The sequence below is a fragment of the Salvelinus alpinus genome, chromosome 14 (assembly GCF_045679555.1).
Source record: "Salvelinus alpinus chromosome 14, SLU_Salpinus.1, whole genome shotgun sequence".
Lineage (NCBI taxonomy): Eukaryota > Metazoa > Chordata > Actinopteri > Salmoniformes > Salmonidae > Salvelinus > Salvelinus alpinus.
Genome location: NC_092099.1, coordinates 55,660,784 through 55,684,646, shown reverse-complemented (window position 1 = coordinate 55,684,646; position 23,863 = coordinate 55,660,784). Strand labels below are relative to the sequence as shown.

The 23,863-nt window shown below is 46.5% G+C and overlaps 1 protein-coding gene across 2 annotated transcripts in view; it reads right to left on the bottom strand.

Moving 5' to 3' along the window:
• Window positions 1-2,182: 2,182 nt before the first annotated feature.
• The window catches only part of ehhadh (enoyl-CoA, hydratase/3-hydroxyacyl CoA dehydrogenase), a 62,758-nt gene continuing 41,077 nt past the window's right edge, over window positions 2,183-23,863 (bottom strand). For both annotated transcript variants that reach the window (XM_071341912.1, XM_071341913.1), the window contains 4 exons: window positions 6,175-6,516; window positions 4,508-4,710; window positions 3,617-4,296; window positions 2,183-2,999 (listed from right to left, as the gene is read on the bottom strand). In XM_071341912.1, the coding sequence (XP_071198013.1) occupies window positions 2,633-2,999; window positions 3,617-4,296; window positions 4,508-4,710; window positions 6,175-6,516 (1,592 nt within the window). In that variant the 3' untranslated portion in view covers window positions 2,183-2,632. The remainder of the gene's footprint in view (window positions 3,000-3,616; window positions 4,297-4,507; window positions 4,711-6,174; window positions 6,517-23,863) is intronic.

Sequence of the window (23,863 nt, the reverse complement as noted above, 5' to 3'; positions counted from 1 at the left end):
AGGTTACAACCTTATTCTAAAAAATATTTTATCTACACACAACATCCCATAATGACAAAGAAAAAATTGAAATATGACATTTACATATGTATTCAGACCCTTTACTCAGTACTTTGTTAAAGCACCTTTGGCAGCGATTACAGCCTTGAGTCTTCTTAGGTATGACACTACAAGCTTGGCACACCTGTATTTGGGGAGTTTCTCCCATTCTTCTCTGCAGATCCTCTCAAGCTCTGTCAGGTTAGTTGGGGAGTGTCGCTGCACAGACATTTTCAGGTCTCTCCAGAGATGTTCGATCGAGTTCAAGTCCGGACTCTGGCTGGTCCAGTCAAGGATGGTGCACAATTGACCCAGTGTCGTCCGGGTTAGGGCTTGGTAGGCAGTCATTGTAAATAAGAATTTGTTCTTAACTGACTTGGCTAGTTAAATAAAAAAGGTCATCAGACTTGAGAGATGTTCGATGTGGTTCAAGTCCGGGTTCTGGCTGGGCCACTCAAGCACATTCAGAGACTAGTCCCGAAGCCTCTCCTGCGTTGTCTTGGCTGTGTGCTTAGGGTCGTTGTCTTGTTGGAAGGTGAACCAGTCGGAGGTCCTGAGCTCTCTGGAGCAGGTTTTCATCAAGGATCTCTCTCTGTATTTTGCTCCGTTCATCTTTCCCTCGATCCCGACTAGTCTCCCTGTCCCTGCCGCTGAAAAACATCCCCACAGCAATGATGCTGCCACCACCATGCTTCACTGTAGGGATGGTGCCAGGTTTCCTCCAGACGTGACGATTGGCATTCGGGCCAAAGAGTTCAATCTTGGTTTCATTAGACCAGAACATCTTGTTTCTCATTGTGCCTTTTGGCAAACTCCAAGCGGGCTGTTGTGCCTTATACTGAGGAGTGGCTTCTGTCTGGCCACTCTACCATAAAGGCCTGATTGGTGGAGTGCTACAGAGATGGTTGTCCTTCTGGAAAGTTCTCCCATCTCCACACAGGAACTCTGGAGCTCTGTCAGAGTGACCATCGGGTTCTTGGTCACCTCCCTGACCAAGGCCTTTTTTGGCCGGGCGGCCAGCTTTACGAAGTCTTGGTGATTCCAAACCTGTTCCATTTATGAATGATGGAGGCCACTGTGTTCTTGAGAACCTTCAATACTGCAGAACTTTTTTGGTACCCTTCCCCAGATCTGTGCCTCGACACAATCCTGTCTAGGAGCTCTACGGACAATTCCTTCGACCTCATGGCTTGGTTTTTGCTCTGACATGCACTGTCAACTCTGGGGCCTTTATATAGACAGGTGTGCGCCTTTCCAAATCATGTCCAATCAATTTAATCAATTTCGAGTCTGATAGCAAAGGGTCTGAATACTTGTTATTTTATAATACATTTGCAAACATTTCTAAAAAACAGTTTTTGCTTTGTCAGATTTTTAATTTAATTAATTTTAGAAGAAGGCTGTGACGTTACAAAATGTGTGACGAGTCAAGGGGTGTGAATACTTTCCGAATGCACTGTGTGTCTGTATGTCTACATTTGGCAAATAAGCATTTATTCATAACCTTCATTCCCTTGACATCTGGTTTTCATAACCCATGGAAACAAATCAACCTAAAAACACCTAATAGCAACATACCACAAGTAGAAGTGATGGCTGGGATTCAGTCAAACATGCCATAGTAATGTCTTCATTTACAATATTCATCCCATGCCCACACACTTCGAACTCTGAAAAGTGAAAGCTGTTGGGTGGTGGGGTGGGGCGCCCTGCTAGTAGCTGTAGGTTTTTAAACAGCACCTAAGACCAGTCTGTGAGTTCATTGGAAAAAGAGCTTTTGATTGTATTGAGCCAGCGATCAGGCTGGTTGTACACGGCTAAGAGACAGATTCAGTCTGCATCAGGACCTCTCTCCACCCCGGGAAAAAAGGCTGAATAATGTCTGGTTAATTCATTTTGACAGGAGGGTGAATGAAATGCCAACAGCCAAAGGTTAACCCACACTGACATGTGGAAAACACTATTGAGTTACGAGTGAGAATGACTTGTCAGACCTACAGAGTAAACTGTTATTTGAATACCCAATTCTCTGTTCAGCTAAATCTAGTCAAATATGAAGCCAACTTACCTCAATTAAACATAATACAAAACCAACCCTCCATAAACGTGTCAGTGGGTATTATTTTGAAAACATGAGAAAATGTATGATAGAAAATGTATTTATTACAGTAGATCACATTTCCTAAGACAATTGGCCGACATGCTGATGGTGGGGAAGGCACTGATACACTATAATTCCCCCTAGAATTCACCCTAGAAATCCCTGGGCGTATCTCTAATGTGAGACGTTATTATGTAATCACAGGGTAGCATTGACAGGTAAGACGTTATGTAAACACAGGGTAGCATTGACAGGTAAGACGTTATGTAAACACAGGGTAGCATTGACAGGTAAGACGTTATGTAATCACAGGGTAGCATTGACAGGTAAGACGTTATGTAATCACAGGGTAGCATTGCCAGGTGAGACGTTATGTAATCACAGGGTAGCATTGCCAGGTGAGACGTTATTATTTAATCACAGGGTAGCATTGCCAGGTGAGACGTTATTATTTAATCACAGGGTTACATTGCCAGTTGAGACTTGGGCATCTCAGAGCTGACTGTGTACTCTTTCTTTGTTGATGAACTCTCTCCACTTCTGGACCGGAGGACTTCCCGCCGCGACCAGCCTCCGCAGCAGCGTGCTGGGCTTCAGATGGGGCACGTCAGGGTGGTTGTGGTGGTGGTGGTGCAGCCTCTCCAGGATCCTGCCCAACCCCACCTGGCCTGCATGGAACATGGGTCCCCCGTGGTGCCGGGGCCAGCCGTACCCAAACACATAGATGGCGTCGATGTCTTCCGGCCCGGCGGCCGTGGCATCCTGCAGGATGTTGAAGCCTTCATTGATCAGAGCGTAGAGACAGCGTTCTAGGATCTCCTCCGGGGCGATGCTCCGGGCCACCAGGCCGTGCTCCGCCCTGTATCAATCGATTGATTGATTAATTGACTGATTGAAGGACAATCTATCTATCCACCCAACCACCCATCCATACCGACCAACCCGGCAGGTAGCCTAGCAATTAAGATCGTTCGGCCAGTAACCGAAAGGTCGCTGATTTGAATCCCTGAGCTGACTAGGTGAAAGAAATCTGTTGATGTGCCCTTGAGCAAGGCACTTAACCCTAATAGCTGATGTTAGTCTCTCTGGAGAACAGCGTCTGTTAAATGACTAACATGTAAATATAGATGTTAGTCTCTCTGGAGAACAGCGTCTGTTAAATGACTAACATGTAAATATAGATGTTAGTCTCTCTGGAGAACAGCGTCTGTTAAATGACTAACATGTAAATATAGATGTTAGTCTCTCTGGAGAACAGCGTCTGTTAAATGACTAACATGTAAATATAGATGTTAGTCTCTCTGGAGAACAGCGTCTAAATGACTAACATGTAAATATATAGCCATCCATCCATTCATCACATTCATTTTATAAAGCCCTTTTAACATCAGCAGATATACAGATTTAAAATCATTACAGATTTAAAATCATTACAGATTTAAAATCATTACAGATTTAAAATCATTACAGATTTACCTGTAGGTCTCCAGGAAGATGTGTACCCAGGGGTCGGAGCGCGCCACCCTGCCTCCAGGCCCGTCATACTGGTACCATCCCTTCCCCGTCTTCTGGCCCAGCCGGCCTGCCTCACACATCTGGTCAGGTAGCGGGCTGTACCGTCGGCCCTGGCGTGTCCTGGTTGACTCCACCCCTGGCCATGTAAGCCCCGCCTCCTTCCTGATCCTCCAGCCCACATCCAGCCCTGATAGGTCAGACATCCGGAACACGCCCATGGGGAATCCAAACTCCTCCAGCGCCTCGTCCACCTGCTGGGGCGTGGCTCCTTCCTCCAACAGGAAGTTGGCCTGTTCCAGGTACAGCTTCAACATCCGGTTACCCACAAACCCCGGACAGTTGCCCACGGCGACGCTGACTTTCCCCATCCTCTTGCCCAGCTGCATTGCCGTGGCGACTGCCTCCGGGGATGACCGTGGACCACACACCACCTCCAGCAGCTTCATGACGTGGGCCGGCGCAAAGAAGTGCATCCCCACCACCAGGCCAGGGTTCTGGGTGACGGCAGCTAGCTGGTCGATGTCCAGGCCAGAGGTGTTGGAGCCGAGCAGGGTCCCAGGTCTACACACTGAGGTCAGATGCCTAAACACCTGCAGCTTCAGGGACATGTCCTCAAACACCGCCTCGATCACCAACTCCACCTGAATGATTGATTGAGTGTATTTTAACATATATAAACAGTACATGCGTCTAGAATAACACAATATACTATTGTGGTACCTTAAAATACATGATATAATTACAATACACGATATAATTACAATACACAATATAATTATAATACATGATATAATTACAATACATGATATAATTACAATACATGATATAATCCAGATATAAAACTAGTTTTACCTCACTAACGTCCTGCAAGTTGGAGCTGAAGGAGATAACCCCTGGGGGTGTGGCCAAGCCTCGTCGCCCCGCCTCTCTCTGCAGCATCGCCGGAACCGCCTGACTGGCCTCTGCCAGCTGCTTCTCTTGGGTCTCCACGGCAACCACAGAGATGCCCGTCAGAGCCAGTGCCACAACGATGCCACGCCCCATGGTACCCAGACCTGGAGACAAACAGACAACACCAAGTACATGAGGACTTACAGAGCCTTCAAAGTATTCACACCCCTTGAGGTTTTCCACATTATGTTATATTACAGCCTGAATTTAAAATTGATTTAAATTGAGATGTGTCATCACTGGTCTACACACAATACCCCATACTGTCAAAGTGGAATTATGTTTTTAGAAATGTTTACAAATTAATAAAACAAATTTAGCCTAAATGTCTTGATTTTATCTGTAAGGTCCCTCAGTCGAGGAGTGATTTTCAAACACATATTCAACCACAAAGACCAGGGAGGTTTTCCAATGCCTCACAAAGAAGAGCACCTATTGGTAGATGGGTAAATATAAAATATATAAAGCGCACCTTGAATATCCCTTTGAGCATGGTGAAGTTATTAATTACACTTTGATGGTGTATCAATACACCCAGTCACTACAAAGATACAGGCGTCCTTCCTAACTCAGTTGCCGGAGAGGAAGGAAACCGCTCAGGATTTTCACCATGAAGCCAATGGTGACTTTAAAACAGTTACAGAGTTTAATGGCTGTGATAGGAGAAAACAACTGAGGATGGATCAACAACATTGTAGTTACTCTACAATACCAACCTAATGACAAAACATGCATCTGGTTTGCAATAAGGCACCAAAGTAATACTGCAAATAATGTGGCAAAGAAATGTACTTTATGCCCTGAATACAAAGCGTTATGTTTGGGGCAAATCCAACACACCAGACTCTTCATATATGACTTGTTTCAGAAAACTAGCCGTATGTCGCATGTCACTACTTTACAGGAGAAGCATTTAAACATAAAAAAAAATGTGTTATATCAAAATGCTATTTTGGGCAGAAATGCCTTCTGGAACCTTCATGTGCCTTAATAACAAACGTGTATGCCATCTGTAAATAAGAATAATATTGTTAAATTACGAGCATAGTTGGTTTAGCCACGGAAAAAGTCAGGAACCTTCCCGCTAGCCATGATTGGCTGAGATAATGGATGGGCTGGACATGCCGGGAGATGAGTTCTGATTGGTCTGCCCTTCTGTCTATAACGTCAGCTGCTCAGTATGTGTAGGTAATCCTTTATAAACCGGCTATTTTGAAAGATATCACAAAGAACTGCCCAAATGTTGCTAATGTTTTCCACTTTCTGGAGGACTGAGTTTTGACATCAGTGGAATGCCCGGTGGAAGCAGAGTATGATAGCGAAGTAAATGGAGAAAATTCTGGCGATTGATTGCAAAATAATGAGGAGGGAGTCGAAAAGAGAACACACAGAAGAAGAAGGCTGTAGTATAAAACACCTGTCTCTGGATTACATCTTCAAACTAAAGGACAACCACGGCGTCCATGACAGCGAGGGAGAAGCATTCATCCATGTATTAACCAACCTTTAGTCTTGAAAACCCTGGATTTAAGAGTAGACTTCAGTGAAATAGAGGTTACCCCTCTCACCAATAACAGCAGCTTTGCTGATGGTCCTGGCGGTGCTGTTGTCCCAGCTCGCCCCACTAGGCAGACTCCACTTCCCCACCACCCTCTGGGAGAAGAAGGCATACTGCAGAGCTCGGGCCTGGCCGCTGTTGAACAGGGTGGTCATCAGGTCCCTCTCCTTCTCCATACCCTGGGTGTAAGGTAGGGAGGCAGCCGCCCTCAGAGCCTGAACACAGGCCACCGGAGCCAGGGCACCCCGGGAGCGCTGCCGGACCTTGGCCATGACTTTGTCCAAGAGGGAGTCAACGTCTGGGGGGCAGGGGCAGGGCAGGGTGCTCAGACGACGGGGGTCCAGGGGCTGGCCTGAAACACACACAGATGGGATGGCCTGAAAACACACACAGATGAGATGGCCTGAAACACACACAGATGAGATGGCCTGAAACACACACAGATGAGATGGCCTGAAAACACACACAGATGAGATGGCCTGAAAACACACAGATCAGATTCCAAACCCTGACTAAGTTTCAACCACACAGTTTCAAGCTTTAGGCATTAACAAAGATAAAGTCATGTGCTTCAGATATTGAGGCCTAGCCCTCCTGATATTATCATTGAAAAAGAGAGCGCCACCATGTGGTGGTCTCCGATACAGGTGCAGGTTCAGATATATAGATACAACTGTCCCAGAGTCCCACTAAGAGGACTGACAATGACCAGCAGGAGACAGGGATACAATCCACACTTCATTACACACAACATAACAGAGGAGGGAACTAGTGGTAGTGGTTGTCTGCAGAAGACAAGAGCATGTATTATATCATGGCATTACAGGCTAATGACTATGTAATAGCAATGAGAATGACAACAGAGTACTATAACGGTTAGGTGTTAGCATAGGCTAATATGGTACACAGTAGGACACAATAGGGGCTAGCATAGAATAGGGTAATACACAGGATACAACTAGCATGGTAAACGAGATATACAAGAGAAGATCGCATTCTAGGCTAGTAGTCCACATCCCTGGTCTTCTACCTGGTCATCCATGCTACCTGGTCTTCTACCTGGTCATCTATACTACCTGGTCTTCTATCTGGTCATCTACCTGGTCATCCATACTACCTGGTCATCTACCTGGTCATCCATACTACCTGGTCATCTACCTGGTCATCCATGCTATCTGGTCATCTACCTGGTCATCCATACTACCTGGTCATCTACCTGGTCATCCATACTACCTGGTCATCCATACTACCTGGTCATCCATACTACCTGGTCATCTACCTGGTCATCCATACTACCTGGTCATCCATGCTACCTGGTCATCCATGCTCCCTGGTCATCTACCTGGTCATCTACCTGGTCATCCATACTACCTGGTCATCCATGCTACCTGGTCATCTACCTGGTCATCCATGCTATCTGGTCATCTACCTGGTCATCCATACTACCTGGTCATCCATGCTACCTGGTCATCCATGCTACCTGGTCATCTACCTGGTCATCTACCTGGTCATCCATACTACCTGGTCATCCATGCTACCTGGTCATCTACCTGGTCATCCATGCTATCTGGTCATCTACCTGGTCATCCATACTACCTGGTCATCCATGCTACCTGGTCATCTACCTGGTCATCTACCTGGTCATCCATGCTATCTGGTCATCTACCTGGTCATCCATACTACCTGGTCATCCATGCTACCTGGTCATCTACCTGGTCATCCATGCTATCTGGTCATCTACCTGGTCATCCATACTACCTGGTCATCCATGCTACCTGGTCATCTACCTGGTCATCTACCTGGTCATCCATGCTATCTGGTCATCTACCTGGTCATCCATGCTACCTGGTCATCCATGCTACCTGGTCATCTACCTGGTCATCTACCTGGTCATCCATACTACCTGGTCATCCATGCTACCTGGTCATCTACCTGGTCATCCATGCTATCTGGTCATCTACCTGGTCATCCATACTACCTGGTCATCCATACTACCTGGTCATCCATGCTATCTGGTCATCTACCTGGTCATCCATACTACCTGGTCATCCATACTACCTGGTCATCTACCTGGTCATCTACCTGGTCATCCATGCTACCTGGTCATCTACCTGGTCATCCATGCTATCTGGTCATCTACCTGGTCATCCATACTACCTGGTCATCCATGCTACCTGGTCATCTACCTGGTCATCTACCTGGTCATCCATGCTATCTGGTCATCTACCTGGTCATCCATACTACCTGGTCATCCATGCTACCTGGTCATCTACCTGGTCATCCATGCTATCTGGTCATCTACCTGGTCATCCATACTACCTGGTCATCCATGCTACCTGGTCATCTACCTGGTCATCTACCTGGTCATCTACCTGGTCATCCATGTTATCTGGTCATCTACCTGGTCATCCATACTACCTGGTCATCCATGCTACCTGGTCATCTACCTGGTCATCCATACTACCTGGTCATCCATACTATCTGGTCATCTACCTGGTCATCCATATTACCTGGTCATCCATACTACCTGGTCATCTACCTGGTCATCCATACTACCTGGTCATCCATGCTACCTGGTCATCTACCTGGTCATCTATACTACCTGGTCTTCTATCTGGTCATCTACCTGGTCATCCATGCTATCTGGTCATCTACCTGGTCATCCATACTACCTGGTCATCCATGCTACCTGGTCATCTACCTGGTCATCTATACTACCTGGTCTTCTATCTGGTCATCTACCTGGTCATCCATACTACCTGGTCATCTACCTGGTCATCCATACTACCTGGTCATCCATACTACCTGGTCATCCATACTACCTGGTCATCTACCTGGTCATCCATACTACCTGGTCATCCATGCTACCTGGTCATCCATGCTACCTGGTCATCTACCTGGTCATCTACCTAGTCATCCATACTACCTGGTCATCCATGCTATCTGGTCATCTACCTGGTCATCCATGCTACCTGGTCATCCATGCTACCTGGTCATCTACCTGGTCATCTACCTGGTCATCCATACTACCTGGTCATCCATGCTATCTGGTCATCTACCTGGTCATCCATACTACCTGGTCATCCATACTACCTGGTCATCCATACTACCTGGTCATCTACCTGGTCATCCATACTACCTGGTCATCCATGCTACCTGGTCATCCATGCTACCTGGTCATCTACCTGGTCATCTACCTGGTCATCCATACTACCTGGTCATCCATGCTACCTGGTCATCTACCTGGTCATCCATACTACCTGGTCATCTACCTGGTCATCCATGCTACCTGGTCATCCATACTACCTGGTCATCTACCTGGTCATCCATACTACCTGGTCATCCATACTACCTGGTCATCTACCTGGTCATCTACCTGGTCATCCATGCTACCTGGTCATCTACCTGGTCATCCATACTACCTGGTCATCTACCTGGTCATCCATACTACCTGGTCATCTACCTGGTCATCCATACTACCTGGTCATCCATACTACCTGGTCATCTACCTGGTCATCCATACTATCTGGTCATCTACCTGGTCATCCATACTACCTGGTCATCTACCTGGTCATCCATACTACCTGGTCATCTATACTACCTGGTCATCCATACTACCTGGTCATCTACCTGGTCATCCATACTACCTGGTCATCTACCTGGTCACCTATACTACCTGGTCATCCATGCTATCTGGTCATCTACCTGGTCATCCATATTACCTGGTCATCCATACTACCTGGTCATCTACCTGGTCATCCATACTACCTGGTCATCCATGCTACCTGGTCATCTACCTGGTCATCCATACTACCTGGTCATCCATACTACCTGGTCATCTACCTGGTCATCCATACTACCTGGTCATCCATACTACCTGGTCATCCATACTACCTGGTCATCTACCTGGTCATCTATCTGGTCATCTACCTGGTCATCCATGCTACCTGGTCATCTACCTGGTCATCCGCACTACCTGGTCATCTACCTGGTCATCCATGCTATCTGGTCATCTACCTGGTCATCCATGCTATCTGGTCATCCATGCTACCTGGTCATCTACCTGGTCATCCATCCTACCTGGTCATCTATGCTACCTGGTCATCTATGCTACCTGGTCATCCATACTACCTGGTCATCTATGCTACCTGGTCATCTATGCTACCTGGTCATCCATACTACCTGGTCATCTATGCTACCTGGTCATCTATGCTACCTGGTCATCCATACTACCTGGTCATCTATGCTACCTGGTCATCTATGCTACCTGGTCATCCATACTACCTGGTCATCCATACTACCTGGTCATCTATGCTACCTGGTCATCCATACTACCTGGTCATCTATGCTACCTGGTCATCTATGCTACCTGGTCATCCATACTACCTGGTCATCCATACTACCTGGTCATCTATGCTACCTGGTCATCTAACTGGTCATCTACCTGGTCATCCATACTACCTGGTCATCCATACTACCTGGTCATCTATGCTACCTGGTCATCCATACTACCTGGTCATTTATGCTACCTGGTCATCCATACTACCTGGTCATCTATGCTACCTGGTCATCCATACTACCTGGTCATCCATACTACCTGGTCATCCATACTACCTGGTCATCTATACTACCTGGTCATCCATACTACCTGGTCATCTATACTACCTGGTCATCTACCTGGTCATCCATACTACCTGGTCATCCATACTACCTGGTCATCCATACTACCTGGTCATCTACCTGGTCATCTACCTGGTCATCCATACTACCTGGTCATCCATACTACCTGGTCATCCATACTACCTGGTCATCTACCTGGTCATCCATACTACCTGGTCATCTACCTGGTCATCTACCTGGTCATCCATGCTACCTGGTCATCTATACTACCTGGTCATCTACCTGGTCATCCATACTACCTGGTCATCCATACTACCTGGTCATCCATACTACCTGGTCATCTACCTGGTCATCTATACTACCTGGTCATCTACCTGGTCATCTATACTACCTGGTCATCCATACTACCTGGTCATCCATACTACCTGGTCATCTACCTGGTCATCCATACTACCTGGTCATCTACCTGGTCATCCATACTACCTGGTCATCCATACTACCTGGTCATTTAACTGGTCATCCATACTACCTGGTCATCTAACTGGTCATCTATACTACCTGGTCATCCATACTACCTGGTCATCTATGCTACCTGGTCATCTACCTGGTCATCTATACTACCTGGTCATCCATACTACCTGGTCATCCATACTACCTGGTCATCTATACTACCTGGTCATCTACCTGGTCATCTACCTGGTCATCCATACTACCTGGTCATCCATACTACCTGGTCATCCATACTACCTGGTCATCTACCTGGTCATCCATACTACCTGGTCATCCATACTACCTGGTCATCCATACTACCTGGTCATCCATACTACCTGGTCATCTATACTACCTGGTCATCTACCTGGTCATCTACCTGGTCATCCATACTACCTGGTCATCCATACTACCTGGTCATCTACCTGGTCATCCATACTACCTGGTCATCCATACTACCTGGTCATCCATACTACCTGGTCATCTATACTACCTGGTCATCCATACTACCTGGTCATCTATGCTACCTGGTCATCTACCTGGTCATCTATACTACCTGGTCATCCATACTACCTGGTCATCCATACTACCTGGTCATCCATACTACCTGGTCATCTACCTGGTCATCCATACTACCTGGTCATCTATACTACCTGGTCATCCATACTACCTGGTCATCTATACTACCTGGTCATCCATACTACCTGGTCATCTATACTACCTGGTCATCCATACTACCTGGTCATCTACCTGGTCATCCATACTACCTGGTCATCCATACTACCTGGTCATCCATACTACCTGGTCATCCATACTACCTGGTCATCTATACTACCTGGTCATCTACCTGGTCATCTACCTGGTCATCCATACTACCTGGTCATCCATACTACCTGGTCATCCATACTACCTGGTCATCTACCTGGTCATCCACACTACCTGGTCATCCATACTACCTGGTCATCCATACTACCTGGTCATCCATACTACCTGGTCATCCATACTACCTGGTCATCTACCTGGTCATCCATACTACCTGGTCATCCATACTACCTGGTCATCTATACTACCTGGTCATCCATACTACCTGGTCATCTATACTACCTGGTCATCCATACTACCTGGTCATCTATACTACCTGGTCATCCATACTACCTGGTCATCTACCTGGTCATCCATAATATCTGATCTGGCGGATTCACTAAACACAAATGCTTTGTTTGTAAATTATGTCTGAGTGATGAAGTGTGCCCCTGGCTATCCGTAAATAAATCAAAAACAAGAAAATCATGGTTACCAAGCTTTAAAGGGACAGACTCCTCTCTGGGTCAGTTAGTGGGTCACCATGGTTACCAAGCTTTAAAGGGACAGACTCCTCTCTGGCTCTGACCACTAAGTCTTAAAGGGACAGACTCCTCTCTGGCTCTGACCACTAAGTCTTAAAGGGACAGACTCCTCTCTGGCTCTGACCACTAAGTCTTAAAGGGACAGACTCCTCTCTGGCTCTGACCACTAAGTCTTAAAGGGACAGACTCCTCTCTGGCTCTGACCACTAAGTCTTAAAGGGACAGACTCCTCTCTGGCTCTGACCACTAAGTCTTAAAGGGACAGACTCCTCTCTGGCTCTGACCACTAAGTCTTAAAGGGACAGACTCCTCTCTGGCTCAGTTAGTGGGTCGTCATGGTTACCAAGCCTTAAAGGGACAGCCTCATCTCTGGCTCTGACCACTAAGTCTTAAAGGGACAGACTCCTCTCTGGCTCTGACCACCAAGCCTTAAAGAGACAGACTCCTCTCTGGCTCTGACCACTAAGTCTTAAAGGGACAGACTCCTCTCTGGCTCAGTTAGTGGGTCGTCATGGTTACCAAGCCTTAAAGGGACAGACTCCTCTCTGGGTCTGACCACTAAGTCTTAAAGGGACAGACTCCTCTCTGGCTCAGAGAGTTCAGGTCATCCTGGTCATCCTATAACAGCCTGGTTCTCTGAACAGGTCATCCTATAACAGCCTGGTTCTCTGAACAGGTCATCCTATAACAGACTGGTTCTCTGAACAGGTCATCCTATAACAGCCTGGTTCTCTGAACAGGTCATCCTATAACAGCCTGGTTCTCTGAACAGGTCATCCTATAACAGACTGGTTCTCTGAACAGGTCATCCTATAACAGCCTGGTTCTCTGAACAGGTCATCCTATAACAGCCTGGTTCTCTGAACAGGTCATCCGATAACAGCCTGGTTCTCTGAACAGGTCATCCTATAACAGCCTGGTTCTCTGAACAGGTCATCCTATAACAGCCTGGTTCTCTGAACAGGTCATCCTATAACAGCCTGGTTCTCTGAACAGGTCATCCTATAACAGCCTAGTTCTCTGAACAGGTCATCCTATAACAGCCTGGTTCTCTGAACAGGTCATCCTATAACAGCCTGGTTCTATGAACAGGTCATCCTATAACAGCCTGGTTCTCTGAACAGGTCATCCTATAACAGCCTGGTTCTATGAACAGGTCATCCTATAACAGCCTGGTTCTCTGAACAGGTCATCCTATAACAGCCTGGTTCTCTGAACAGGTCATCCTATAACAGCCTGGTTCTCTGAACAGGTCATCCTATAACAGCCTGGTTCTATGAACATGTCATCCTATAACAGACTGGTTCTCTGAACACGTCATGTCATCCTATAACAGCCTGGTTCTCTGAACAGGTCATCCTATAACAGCCTGGTTCTCTGAACAGGTCATCCTATAACAGCCTGGTTCTCTGAACAGGTCATCCTATAACAGCCTGGTTCTCTGAACAGGTCATCCTATAACAGCCTGGTTCTATGAACAGGTCATCCTATAACAGCCTGGTTCTCTGAACAGGTCATCCTATAACAGCCTGGTTCTCTGAACAGGTCATCCTATAACAGCCTGGTTCTCTGAACAGGTCATCCTATAACAGCCTGGTTCTCTGAACAGGTCATCCTATAACAGCCTGGTTCTCTGAACAGGTCATCCTATAACAGCCTGGTTCTATGAACAGGTCATCCTATAACAGCCTGGTTCTCTGAACAGGTCATCCTATAACAGACTGGTTCTCTGAACAGGTCATCCTATAACAGCCTGGTTCTCTGAACAGGTCATCCTATAACAGCCTGGTTCTCTGAACAGGTCATCCTATAACAGCCTGGTTCTCTGAACAGGTCATCCTATAACAGCCTGGTTCTCTGAACAGGTCATCCTATAACAGCCTGGTTCTCTGAACAGGTCATCCTATAACAGCCTGGTTCTCTGTGAACGTCATCCTATAACAGCCTGGTTCTCTGAACAGGTCATCCTATAACAGCCTGGTTCTCTGAACAGGTCATCCTATAACAGCCTGGTTCTCTGTGAACGTCATCCTATAACAGCCTGGTTCTCTGAACAGGTCATCCTATAACAGCCTGGTTCTCTGAACAGGTCATCCTATAACAGCCTGGTTCTCTGAACAGGTCATCCTATAACAGACTGGTTCTCTGAACAGGTCATCCTATAACAGCCTGGTTCTCTGAACAGGTCATCCTATAACAGCCTGGTTCTCTGAACAGGTCATCCTATAACAGCCTGGTTCTCTGAACAGGTCATCCTATAACAGACTGGTTCTCTGAACAGGTCATCCTATAACAGCCTGGTTCTCTGAACAGGTCATCCTATAACAGCCTGGTTCTCTGAACAGGTCATCCTATAACAGCCTGGTTCTCTGAACACGTCATCCTATAACAGCCTGGTTCTATGAACAGGTCATCCTATAACAGCCTGGTTCTCTGAACAGGTCATCCTATAACAGCCTGGTTCTCTGAACAGGTCATCCTATAACAGCCTGGTTCTCTGAACAGGTCATCCTATAACAGCCTGGTTCTCTGAACAGGTCATCCTATAACAGCCTGGTTCTATGAACAGGTCATCCTATAACAGCCTGGTTCTCTGTGAACGTCATCCTATAACAGCCTGGTTCTCTGTGAACGTCATCCTATAACAGCCTGGTTCTCTGAACAGGTCATCCTATAACAGCCTGGTTCTCTGAACAGGTCATCCTATAACAGCCTGGTTCTCTGAACAGGTCATCCTATAACAGCCTGGTTCTCTGAACAGGTCATCCTATAACAGCCTGGTTCTCTGTGAACGTCATCCTATAACAGCCTGGTTCTCTGAACAGGTCATCCTATAACAGCCTGGTTCTATGAACAGGTCATCCTATAACAGCCTGGTTCTCTGAACAGGTCATCCTATAACAGCCTGGTTCTCTGAACAGGTCATCCTATAACAGCCTAGTTCTCTGAACAGGTCATCCTATAACAGACTGGTTCTCTGAACAGGTCATCCTATAACAGCCTGGTTCTCTGAACAGGTCATCCTATAACAGCCTGGTTCTCTGAACAGGTCATCCTATAACAGCCTGGTTCTCTGAACACGTCATCCTATAACAGCCTGGTTCTCTGAACAGGTCATCCTATAACAGCCTGGTTCTCTGAACAGGTCATCCTATAACAGCCTGGTTCTCTGTGAACGTCATCCTATAACAGCCTAGTTCTCTGAACAGGTCATCCTATAACAGCCTGGTTCTCTGAACAGGTCATCCTATAACAGCCTGGTTCTCTGAACAGGTCATCCTATAACAGCCTGGTTCTCTGAACAGGTCATCCTATAACAGCCTGGTTCTCTGAACAGGTCATCCTATAACAGCCTGGTTCTCTGAACAGGTCATCCTATAACAGCCTGGTTCTCTGAACAGGTCATCCTATAACAGCCTGGTTCTCTGAACAGGTCATCCTATAACAGCCTGGTTCTCTGAACAGGTCATCCTATAACACCCTGGTTCTCTGAACAGGTCATCCTATAACAGCCTGGTTCTATGAACAGGTCATCCTATAACAGTCTGGTTCTCTGAACAGGTCATCCTATAACAGCCTGGTTCTCTGTGAACGTCATCCTATAACAGCCTGGTTCTCTGAACAGGTCATCCTATAACAGCCTGGTTCTCTGAACAGGTCATCCTATAACAGCCTGGTTCTCTGAACAGGTCATCCTATAACAGCCTGGTTCTCTGAACAGGTCATCCTATAACAGCCTGGTTCTCTGAACAGGTCATCCTATAACAGCCTGGTTCTCTGAACAGGTCATCCTATAACAGCCTGGTTCTCTGAACAGGTCATCCTATAACAGCCTGGTTCTCTGAACAGGTCATCCTATAACAGACTGGTTCTCTGAACACGTCATCCTATAACAGCCTGGTTCTCTGTGAACGTCATCCTATAACAGCCTGGTTCTCTGAACAGGTCATCCTATAACAGCCTGGTTCTCTGAACAGGTCATCCTATAACAGCCTGGTTCTCTGTGAACGTCATCCTATAACAGCCTGGTTCTCTGAACAGGTCATCCTATAACAGCCTGGTTCTCTGAACAGGTCATCCTATAACAGCCTGGTTCTCTGAACAGGTCATCCTATAACAGCCTGGTTCTCTGAACAGGTCATCCTATAACAGCCTGGTTCTCTGAACACGTCATCCTATAACAGCCTGGTTCTCTGAACAGGTCATCCTATAACAGCCTGGTTCTCTGAACAGGTCATCCTATAACAGCCTGGTTCTATGAACAGGTCATCCTATAACAGCCTGGTTCTCTGTGAACGTCATCCTATAACAGCCTGGTTCTCTGTGAACGTCATCCTATAACAGCCTGGTTCTCTGAACAGGTCATCCTATAACAGCCTGGTTCTCTGAACAGGTCATCCTATAACAGCCTGGTTCTCTGTGAACGTCATCCTATAACAGCCTGGTTCTCTGAACAGGTCATCCTATAACAGCCTGGTTCTCTGAACAGGTCATCCTATAACAGCCTGGTTCTCTGAACAGGTCATCCTATAACAGCCTAGTTCTCTGAACAGGTCATCCTATAACAGCCTGGTTCTCTGAACAGGTCATCCTATAACAGCCTGGTTCTATGAACAGGTCATCCTATAACAGCCTGGTTCTCTGAACAGGTCATCCTATAACAGCCTGGTTCTCTGAACAGGTCATCCTATAACAGCCTGGTTCTCTGAACAGGTCATCCTATAACAGCCTGGTTCTCTGAACAGGTCATCCTATAACAGCCTGGTTCTCTGAACAGGTCATCCTATAACAGCCTGGTTCTATGAACAGGTCATCCTATAACAGCCTGGTTCTCTGAACAGGTCATCCTATAACAGACTGGTTCTCTGAACAGGTCATCCTATAACAGCCTGGTTCTCTGAACAGGTCATCCTATAACAGCCTGGTTCTCTGAACAGGTCATCCTATAACAGCCTGGTTCTCTGAACAGGTCATCCTATAACAGCCTGGTTCTCTGAACAGGTCATCCTATAACAGCCTGGTTCTCTGAACAGGTCATCCTATAACAGCCTGGTTCTCTGTGAACGTCATCCTATAACAGCCTGGTTCTCTGAACAGGTCATCCTATAACAGCCTGGTTCTCTGAACAGGTCATCCTATAACAGCCTGGTTCTCTGTGAACGTCATCCTATAACAGCCTGGTTCTCTGAACAGGTCATCCTATAACAGCCTGGTTCTCTGAACAGGTCATCCTATAACAGCCTGGTTCTCTGAACAGGTCATCCTATAACAGACTGGTTCTCTGAACAGGTCATCCTATAACAGCCTGGTTCTCTGAACAGGTCATCCTATAACAGCCTGGTTCTCTGAACAGGTCATCCTATAACAGCCTGGTTCTCTGAACAGGTCATCCTATAACAGACTGGTTCTCTGAACAGGTCATCCTATAACAGCCTGGTTCTCTGAACAGGTCATCCTATAACAGCCTGGTTCTCTGAACAGGTCATCCTATAACAGCCTGGTTCTCTGAACACGTCATCCTATAACAGCCTGGTTCTCTGAACAGGTCATCCTATAACAGCCTGGTTCTCTGAACAGGTCATCCTATAACAGCCTGGTTCTCTGAACAGGTCATCCTATAACAGCCTGGTTCTCTGTGAACGTCATCCTATAACAGCCTGGTTCTCTGAACAGGTCATCCTATAACAGCCTGGTTCTCTGAACAGGTCATCCTATAACAGCCTGGTTCTCTGAACAGGTCATCCTATAACAGCCTGGTTCTCTGAACAGGTCATCCTATAACAGACTGGTTCTCTGAACAGGTCATCCTATAACAGCCTGGTTCTCTGAACAGGTCATCCTATAACAGCCTGGTTCTCTGAACACGTCATCCTATAACAGCCTGGTTCTATGAACAGGTCATCCTATAACAGCCTGGTTCTCTGAACAGGTCATCCTATAACAGCCTGGTTCTCTGAACAGGTCATCCTATAACAGCCTGGTTCTCTGAACAGGTCATCCTATAACAGCCTGGTTCTCTGAACACGTCATCCTATAACAGCCTGGTTCTCTGAACAGGTCATCCTATAACAGCCTGGTTCTCTGAACAGGTCATCCTATAACAGCCTGGTTCTCTGAACAGGTCATCCTATAACAGCCTGGTTCTCTGTGAACGTCATCCTATAACAGCCTGGTTCTCTGAACAGGTCATCCTATAACAGCCTGGTTCTATGAACAGGTCATCCTATAACAGCCTGGTTCTCTGTGAACGTCATCCTATAACAGCCTGGTTCTCTGTGAACGTCATCCTATAACAGCCTGGTTCTCTGAACAGGTCATCCTATAACAGCCTGGTTCTCTGAACAGGTCATCCTATAACAGCCTGGTTCTCTGAACAGGTCATCCTATAACAGCCTGGTTCTCTGAACAGGTCATCCTATAACAGCCTGGTTCTCTGTGAACGTCATCCTATAACAGCCTGGTTCTCTGAACAGGTCATCCTATAACAGCCTGGTTCTCTGAACAGGTCATCCTATAACAGCCTGGTTCTCTGAACAGGTCATCCTATAACAGCCTAGTTCTCTGAACAGGTCATCCTATAACAGCCTGGTTCTCTGAACAGGTCATCCTATAACAGCCTGGTTCTATGAACAGGTCATCCTATAACAGCCTGGTTCTCTGAACAGGTCATCCTATAACAGCCTGGTTCTCTGAACAGGTCATCCTATAACAGCCTGGTTCTCTGAACAGGTCATCCTATAACAGCCTGGTTCTCTGAACAGGTCATCCTATAACAGCCTGGTTCTCTGAACAGGTCATCCTATAACAGCCTGGTTCTATGAACAGGTCATCCTATAACAGCCTGGTTCTCTGAACAGGTCATCCTATAACAGACTGGTTCTCTGAACAGGTCATCCTATAACAGCCTGGTTCTCTGAACAGGTCATCCTATAACAGCCTGGTTCTCTGAACAGGTCATCCTATAACAGCCTGGTTCTCTGAACAGGTCATCCTATAACAGCCTGGTTCTCTGAACAGGTCATCCTATAACAGCCTGGTTCTCTGAACAGGTCATCCTATAACAGCCTGGTTCTCTGTGAACGTCATCCTATAACAGCCTGGTTCTCTGAACAGGTCATCCTATAACAGCCTGGTTCTCTGAACAGGTCATCCTATAACAGCCTGGTTCTCTGTGAAAGTCATCCTATAACAGCCTGGTTCTCTGAACAGGTCATCCTATAACAGCCTGGTTCTCTGAACAGGTCATCCTATAACAGCCTGGTTCTCTGAACAGGTCATCCTATAACAGACTGGTTCTCTGAACAGGTCATCCTATAACAGCCTGGTTCTCTGAACAGGTCATCCTATAACAGCCTGGTTCTCTGAACAGGTCATCCTATAACAGCCTGGTTCTCTGAACAGGTCATCCTATAACAGCCTGGTTCTCTGAACAGGTCATCCTATAACAGCCTGGTTCTCTGAACAGGTCATCCTATAACAGCCTGGTTCTCTGAACAGGTCATCCTATAACAGACTGGTTCTCTGAACAGGTCATCCTATAACAGCCTGGTTCTCTGAACAGGTCATCCTATAACAGCCTGGTTCTCTGAACAGGTCATCCTATAACAGCCTGGTTCTCTGAACACGTCATCCTATAACAGCCTGGTTCTCTGAACAGGTCATCCTATAACAGCCTGGTTCTCTGAACAGGTCATCCTATAACAGCCTGGTTCTCTGAACAGGTCATCCTATAACAGCCTGGTTCTATGAACAGGTCATCCTATAACAGCCTGGTTCTCTGTGAACGTCATCCTATAACAGCCTGGTTCTCTGTGAACGTCATCCTATAACAGCCTGGTTCTCTGAACAGGTCATCCTATAACAGCCTGGTTCTCTGAACAGGTCATCCTATAACAGCCTGGTTCTCTGAACAGGTCATCCTATAACAGCCTGGTTCTCTGAACAGGTCATCCTATAACAGCCTGGTTCTCTGTGAACGTCATCCTATAACAGCCTGGTTCTCTGAACAGGTCATCCTATAACAGCCTGGTTCTATGAACAGGTCATCCTATAACAGCCTGGTTCTCTGAACAGGTCATCCTATAACAGCCTGGTTCTCTGAACAGGTCATCCTATAACAGCCTAGTTCTCTGAACAGGTCATCCTATAACAGACTGGTTCTCTGAACAGGTCATCCTATAACAGCCTGGTTCTCTGAACAGGTCATCCTATAACAGCCTGGTTCTCTGAACAGGTCATCCTATAACAGCCTGGTTCTCTGAACACGTCATCCTATAACAGCCTGGTTCTCTGAACAGGTCATCCTATAACAGCCTGGTTCTCTGAACAGGTCATCCTATAACAGCCTGGTTCTCTGTGAACGTCATCCTATAACAGCCTAGTTCTCTGAACAGGTCATCCTATAACAGCCTGGTTCTCTGAACAGGTCATCCTATAACAGCCTGGTTCTCTGAACAGGTCATCCTATAACAGCCTGGTTCTCTGAACAGGTCATCCTATAACAGCCTGGTTCTCTGAACAGGTCATCCTATAACAGCCTGGTTCTCTGAACAGGTCATCCTATAACAGCCTGGTTCTCTGAACAGGTCATCCTATAACAGCCTGGTTCTCTGAACAGGTCATCCTATAACAGCCTGGTTCTCTGAACAGGTCATCCTATAACAGCCTAGTTCTCTGAACACGTCATCCTATAACAGACTGGTTCTCTGAACACGTCATGTCATCCTATAACAGCCTGGTTCTCTGAACAGGTCATCCTATAACAGCCTGGTTCTATGAACAGGTCATCCTATAACAGCCTGGTTCTCTGAACAGGTCATCCTATAACAGCCTGGTTCTCTGAACAGGTCATCCTATAACAGCCTGGTTCTCTGAACAGGTCATCCTATAACAGCCTGGTTCTCTGAACAGGTCATCCTATAACAGCCTGGTTCTCTGAACAGGTCATCCTATAACAGCCTGGTTCTCTGAACAGGTCATCCTATAACAGACTGGTTCTCTGAACACGTCATCCTATAACAGCCTGGTTCTCTGTGAACGTCATCCTATAACAGCCTGGTTCTCTGAACAGGTCATCCTATAACAGCCTGGTTCTCTGAACAGGTCATCCTATAACAGCCTGGTTCTCTGTGAACGTCATCCTATAACAGCCTGGTTCTCTGAACAGGTCATCCTATAACAGCCTGGTTCTCTGAACAGGTCATCCTATAACAGCCTGGTTCTCTGAACAGGTCATCCTATAACAGCCTGGTTCTCTGAACAGGTCATCCTATAACAGCCTGGTTCTCTGAACACGTCATCCTATAACAGCCTGGTTCTATGAACAGGTCATCCTATAACAGCCTGGTTCTCTGAACAGGTCATCCTATAACAGCCTGGTTCTCTGAACAGGTCATCCTATAACAGCCTGGTTCTCTGAACAGGTCATCCTATAACAGCCTGGTTCTCTGAACAGGTCATCCTATAACAGCCTGGTTCTATGAACAGGTCATCCTATAACAGCCTGGTTCTCTGTGAACGTCATCCTATAACAGCCTGGTTCTCTGTGAACGTCATCCTATAACAGCCTGGTTCTCTGAACAGGTCATCCTATAACAGCCTGGTTCTCTGAACAGGTCATCCTATAACAGCCTGGTTCTCTGAACAGGTCATCCTATAACAGCCTGGTTCTCTGAACAGGTCATCCTATAACAGCCTGGTTCTCTGTGAACGTCATCCTATAACAGCCTGGTTCTCTGAACAGGTCATCCTATAACAGCCTGGTTCTATGAACAGGTCATCCTATAACAGCCTGGTTCTCTGAACAGGTCATCCTATAACAGCCTGGTTCTCTGAACAGGTCATCCTATAACAGCCTAGTTCTCTGAACAGGTCATCCTATAACAGACTGGTTCTCTGAACAGGTCATCCTATAACAGCCTGGTTCTCTGAACAGGTCATCCTATAACAGCCTGGTTCTCTGAACAGGTCATCCTATAACAGCCTGGTTCTCTGAACACGTCATCCTATAACAGCCTGGTTCTCTGAACACGTCATCCTATAACAGCCTGGTTCTCTGAACAGGTCATCCTATAACAGCCTGGTTCTCTGTGAACGTCATCCTATAACAGCCTAGTTCTCTGAACAGGTCATCCTATAACAGCCTGGTTCTCTGAACAGGTCATCCTATAACAGCCTGGTTCTCTGAACAGGTCATCCTATAACAGCCTGGTTCTCTGAACAGGTCATCCTATAACAGCCTGGTTCTCTGAACAGGTCATCCTATAACAGCCTGGTTCTATGAACAGGTCATCCTATAACAGCCTGGTTCTCTGAACACGTCATCCTATAACAGCCTGGTTCTCTGAACAGGTCATCCTATAACAGCCTGGTTCTCTGAACAGGTCATCCTATAACAGCCTGGTTCTCTGAACAGGTCATCCTATAACAGCCTGGTTCTATGAACAGGTCATCCTATAACAGCCTGGTTCTATGAACAGGTCATCCTATAACAGTCTGGTTCTCTGAACAGGTCATCCTATAACAGCCTGGTTCTCTGAACAGGTCATCCTATAACAGCCTGGTTCTATGAACAGGTCATCCTATAACAGACTGGTTCTCTGAACACGTCATCCTATAACAGCCTGGTTCTCTGAACACGTCATCCTATAACAGCCTGGTTCTCTGTGAACGTCATCCTATAACAGCCTGGTTCTCTGAACAGGTCATCCTATAACAGCCTGGTTCTCTGAACAGGTCATCCTATAACAGCCTGGTTCTCTGTGAACGTCATCCTATAACAGCCTGGTTCTCTGAACAGGTCATCCTATAACAGCCTGGTTCTCTGAACAGGTCATCCTATAACAGCCTGGTTCTCTGAACAGGTCATCCTATAACAGCCTGGTTCTCTGAACACGTCATCCTATAACAGCCTGGTTCTCTGAACAGGTCATCCTATAACAGCCTGGTTCTCTGAACAGGTCATCCTATAACAGCCTGGTTCTCTGAACAGGTCATCCTATAACAGCCTGGTTCTCTGTGAACGTCATCCTATAACAGCCTGGTTCTCTGAACAGGTCATCCTATAACAGCCTGGTTCTATGAACAGGTCATCCTATAACAGCCTGGTTCTCTGAACAGGTCATCCTATAACAGCCTGGTTCTCTGAACAGGTCATCCTATAACAGCCTAGTTCTCTGAACAGGTCATCCTATAACAGACTGGTTCTCTGAACAGGTCATCCTATAACAGCCTGGTTCTCTGAAC